Source organism: Gavialis gangeticus, unplaced genomic scaffold, assembly GCF_001723915.1.
Source record: "Gavialis gangeticus isolate Ggan-Ray unplaced genomic scaffold, GavGan_comp1, whole genome shotgun sequence".
Classification (NCBI taxonomy): domain Eukaryota; kingdom Metazoa; phylum Chordata; order Crocodylia; family Gavialidae; genus Gavialis; species Gavialis gangeticus.
In genome coordinates this window covers 53,937,270-53,942,362 of record NW_017729030.1, presented here as the reverse complement: position 1 = coordinate 53,942,362, position 5,093 = coordinate 53,937,270, and the positions used below count along the sequence as shown (strand labels likewise).

Genomic DNA, 5,093 nt, shown 5'->3' with positions numbered 1-5,093 from the left:
ACTAGGACACCTGGACCCCTTCAGCCTCCGCAAGAGAAGGTTGAGAGAAGACCTTGTGGCTGCCTATAAATTCATCATGGGGGCACAGAAGGGAATTGGTAAGGCTCTACTCACTAAGGCGCCCCCGAGAGTTACAAGAAATAATGGCCATAAACTAGCAGAGAGCAGATTTAGACTGGACATTAGGAAGAACTTCTTCACTGTTAGAGTGGCCAAAATCTGGAATGGGCTCCCAAGGGTGGTGTGCTCTTCCCTACCCTGGGGGTCTTCAAGAGGAGGTTAGATAAGCATCTGGCTGGGGTCATCTGAACCCAGCACTCTTTCCTGCCTATGCAGGGGGTCGGACTCTATGATCTATTAAGGTCCCTTCCGACTCTAACATCTATGAATCTATGAATTCCAAATCTGTGCGAGTCATTCAAGAACCAAATGTGGCCCTGCTGCTGGCAAGCATCCTCCACCACTGCCTGGGGCTTCAGATACTTTCAAATCCTTTGGCGGGGATCCTAAGTGCAAGCCCAGAGGCTTGGGGTCTGGATGCCCCCGAGTTTCGCTTGCCTTCAGCCGTAGAGCCACAGGAGTGGAGTCTCCAATTTCCACAAAGTTGGCATATAGCCGAGATCTTCTCACTGGAAGTGAAAGCGGGAGACCTAACTACGCATGACCTCGGTCAGGGTACTACCCCCTGCTATAGTCGTGGTTTTCCCCTGCTACAAAGATAGGTTAGTGCAGCCATCTAAATAAAATATATGATAATGCCCATTGAGCACAGTCCCCCTCATCACCAACTCTTTTTCATGTCATGATGAAAAAGAGGTAGATCCAAACCAGGCTGCCCTGTGCCTCATCTGCACGTAAATTTTTGGAGGATCCTAGCACTACTGACAAGAACACATGGCTCCAGGCATGAGTCGGGGGCCTACTTCACTCTTCCTCCTGTCAACAGGTACCTGGCCCAGACATAGCCACAGGTCTGAGCTCTTGCTGGAACCAGGTAACCACAGAACACCACAGTAACCCCTGGCAGCTGGTGTAAGAAGGCCCACTGCACAGTATCTTGGACTTACTCTGTATTCTCCAAGGGCAAAGTGGCAAGTAGCTAACTGGATAAGGGCTCTCTGATGTTCCAGCAAACCCTGTCCTGCAATCTGCTGCGGAGAGTGAGATCCTTGAAGAGCTGCTAAATGATGGAGGCTGGCAATTGCCTTTTTATATTGACCCTTTAAGAAAAAGAAAAAAAAGAGGTAGGGGGTATTAGAATCATCCACACACAATTTATAGGAAAACAAAAATGCGATTATTCTATGTCAGAGCCTCCAAAACCAAGGTGGTCCGTGTAGCAGAGACTCCAAAGCATCATGCTAACAGAAAGCTGTACAATGTGGTGCCACACAGGGCCATTTGAAAGGTACACCTACATTATGAAGATAAGAGATCATACTAGACTTATTCTGATGCACAATATATTGTGTATTTATCAACATTCGATCTTTGGATTAGATGCTTACACTTAAAATTGGATTTTACAACCGCCATCTCCACGGTGAACATGGGAGAGCATCCTTTCAGGACCAAACAATTTTTTTGTCTTCACTTTAAAACAGAATTTGCACCGTTCAGCTGACACATACTTGCAGTATCCTTTTATGTCTGGCATATTTTAGGGCAGGGGTTTTCAATAGGTCTGTGCAAAGCAGCAAGTATTCACTTCGGGTTTGGCCAATTCAGAGGGACAGCAATTCAAATCACTGTTCCGATTCGATTCGGCCATAGACTATAATGGGGAACCAGTGAAATACCTATAACTTTGTCATTCTTTTCCAGATTTGGATGAAAATAGCAGATATGGTAGCCCCTTCTGAGGCATGAATCCTGCCAAGTTTCAAGGAGCTAGGTGCAGGGGTTTCTGTGAAAGTGCACCCCAAGGTTCTGAAAGCAAATAAAAAAAGCAAATAGGTATGGAGTGAGGCAGGTGGCACTCACTCCGTCAGCATGTGGAGCTTGGAGAACCCCTGTAGTGGAAAGTTCACCTTCAGCAACACCAGCTGCTCCACTGAACCAGAATCCAGGGAGGTCCGGTGGGGTGTCGCAACATCACCACCAATGCTGAACACACTCTTGCTTGGAACACTGGTCAGTGGACAGGACAGGTGTTCCTGGGCAACCGTAGCCAGATCCTGACACTACTGGCTGCGGGTTGCCCAATAGGCCAATGGGTCACAGTGCAGTGGCTCCACATCCTCGGCAAGATAGGTAGCCACTGAGGCCCCTACACTACCTGCCTGATGGTGGGGTCTGGTGTCTCTGGACCCCAGCACTGAAGCCATCCCCTTGGCCCACACTGGCAGCGGCTGTGGTGGAGGAGATTGGCTCTTGGTTGGAGTGCTGGCATGGGAAAGTGCATCCCCCTGTTCCACGTCCCCCTGCCTCTGACCTTCTGCCTCCCTGACTCTGTTCACCAGCACCTCTGTCCGGTGATCAAGGCTTTTGCTGCTGGAGATGCTCCTCTTCACCCTTGGGTCGCACAAGCCTGCCAGCATGTGGACCATACCGGAAGAGAAATATCACAATCATTGGCCAGCTACAGATGTCACTATCAGATCAGTCCTTCCCCACCTCTCAGCCTTTTCCATATATGGAATATCACCCCATCCCCCTCCCTCTTAATTTGTTTGCTGCAAGCCTTCCGAATCTCCGAATCTCTCCAAATTGGAGGCTTCCAATTGAATTCAGACCTTTTAATGGGTCTCCTGATTCGATCAGGATTCAGAGATTTGGCTGCTGAACCGGGCCAAATCTCCTTGGAATTGAATTGGCAGCCCCTTTTTAGTAAATGCACCCCTGGGGTAGTGGCAGGATGACGAGCTGGGGGATGGTGAGCGGCCCGGACACAGAGGGGGGCTGTGGCATGCGGCAGCAGCATAGCTTCTGTGCGGCCTTGCTTTTGCCCCACCCTGGCCCTGCTCCTCTGAGGCAGCAGCATGGCGTGGCAACACACTATCCCCGCCTGCCCCTGCATACTGACGGATACACGTACCCCCAGTTGACGCCCATTATAGGGTAATGCAGGGAACAAACTTTTTGGCGGGCATGCTACAAATTAGTACTACACCCTCCCTGAGTGCCACTCAAATCACTTTTCCCCCCCCAAATGCTCTGCTGCTCTGCTTCCTGCCCTACCTTCCACTGTGGTGCCTGTCCCCTCCCTGGTATGTCACATGCCATACCAAGAGTTGCCTATGACATTTGTGACATGGTTTGACCATCCTTGTTACTAGACATTCATGATATTTCAGATATTCTGCCTAGTAGTATAGGTAAAATAAATTTTGTGGATTTCTTAGGTAAATGGTTGTCTGCTTGGCAGCTGGACTTGATGGCCTAACAAGGCCTCTTCCAGGCATGTGTTTTTAATATTTGGAATATAGATGGCTACATGAATCCAGCATGGTAGTCCATTTAGATCTCATTCACACCAACAATGAGGCAACCACTAAATGAAAAGTCAGGGCTGCAGGGAATGCTTGGGGAATGAGCCCCCTGGGGTCTGTTTCTTAAACAGGCACTCAAGGATTCCTCATCCTGGAAGAACTCCCAGCCATAACTTTTCTGTGTTCCTTCACCTAGCAAGGCTGAGTACACCTGCACAACTTGGGCATGTTTCCAATTGAGATCTAGATTTGTTCAGCAGTCAGGAAAGAAGGCAGCTTTGTATGCTCAAAAGAAATGGCCCTTTACCATTCCGAGAACTCGGCAAAGCCTAGTAAAACAGATGACTCTTGGTACACAGGAGGGCAAGCTGGGTAACTGGGGGATACAAACACTGAGTTCAGCTTGTAAATCTCAGTGTAAATAAATATATAAAGATTTGTCGGCTGAATTCGAATCTGAAGATTTGATGCTGATTTGGAGAATTAGTGATTCGGACATAGACACAGCTTAAATGCTTTTCCTGCATACCTTGAGGTACCAGGCGTGGCCCGTGAACACTGTGATGCTGGGGCGGCTGGAGCATCCCAGAGGAGTGCAGGAAGGAAACCCCCGCATAATCAGTGGTGAACCTGGAAGGGGACCAGAAGTAATGATGAACCAGGGTACTTCTGGTCCACTGCCGAGCGCACGGAGAAGCCCCCCGTGCCTCCCTGACTCGGCCACGGGTGGACCCAGAGTGCCCCTCCCAGACCCAGGAGGCACCAGTCAACGAATCAGGGGGCGTAGGGGGAAGCCCAGTGTGCTCCCCAGCGGACCTGGAAGTGGACCAGAAGTGCTTTTGGTCCACTTCCAGGTCTGCTACCAAGTGCACTGGGGACCACCCCCCCCCGCCATGCTCCTGTGGAACACTCCATCTGCCCCACCATCGCAGCATTCACGAGGTGTCTGGTTTATTGAGGCATGTAGAAAAAACATTTAAAGCTGTGTTTATATCTGACTCGTCGAATCTTTCCGAATCAATTCAGAGGGTCTGAGTTTGATTCGGAGAAAATAAAGGGTCTCCTGATTTGATTCTGAGGCAGTTGGGGAGCAGGAGCAGAGGGAGCAGGGTGCATGTATGCCACACGTGTACCTACCTTACCTCGGCGGTGAAGGCAGCAGCTGTGGAGGAGACAGCGGCGGGGGCAGCAATAGCTGATTTCCCCCTAAGGTAAGTGGGGCATACGGTACAGTGCAGCTGAGGCGGATCTGGAGGGGAAGCCCTCCGGAGCCCTTTTAGCTTGCCCAACAGGGAGCCGAGCTCCCGAGCCACACACGGGCAGTGCGTGCAAACAGGCGCACTCTGTAAGGGCGCGCCAGCCTTTGCACCAGCGTTTGCACAAGACGGGCACGAGGTAGCTGCCCAGAGCGGTACCTAAAGCGAGCAAAAGCAGCAGGCGCAGCTCTGCAGACATGGTGCAGACGCGGAGCGCGGCTGCCAGGGGCCCCGCCCGGGCGCTGCTGCCTGCCATGGGCTCTTCTGAGGCCTCCACCCAGATGGAGCTCATGGCGGGTTCGGTGGCCCCTTGCCCCGTCTGTGTGGTGGGCCTCGGTGGGGTCCTGGGAGGGTGGGGCCTGGTGGTCCCCTTGCCTGTCCTTCCTGTGCATGACTTAGGGCCCTG

At 51.3% G+C, this 5,093-nt stretch overlaps 1 protein-coding gene across 7 annotated transcripts in view; it reads right to left on the bottom strand.

The window, feature by feature from the left end:
- Positions 1–5,093, bottom strand: part of INTS10 (integrator complex subunit 10) — an 84,461-nt gene that overhangs the window by 29,147 nt on the left and 50,221 nt on the right. For all 7 annotated transcript variants that reach the window (XR_002098479.1, XM_019522228.1, XM_019522229.1 and 4 more), the window contains exon 12: positions 1,068–1,220. Coding sequence is in view for 6 of the 7 variants with exons in the window: in XM_019522228.1 (XP_019377773.1) it covers positions 1,068–1,220 (153 nt within the window). In the remaining variant the exon portion in view is untranslated. The remainder of the gene's footprint in view (positions 1–1,067; positions 1,221–5,093) is intronic.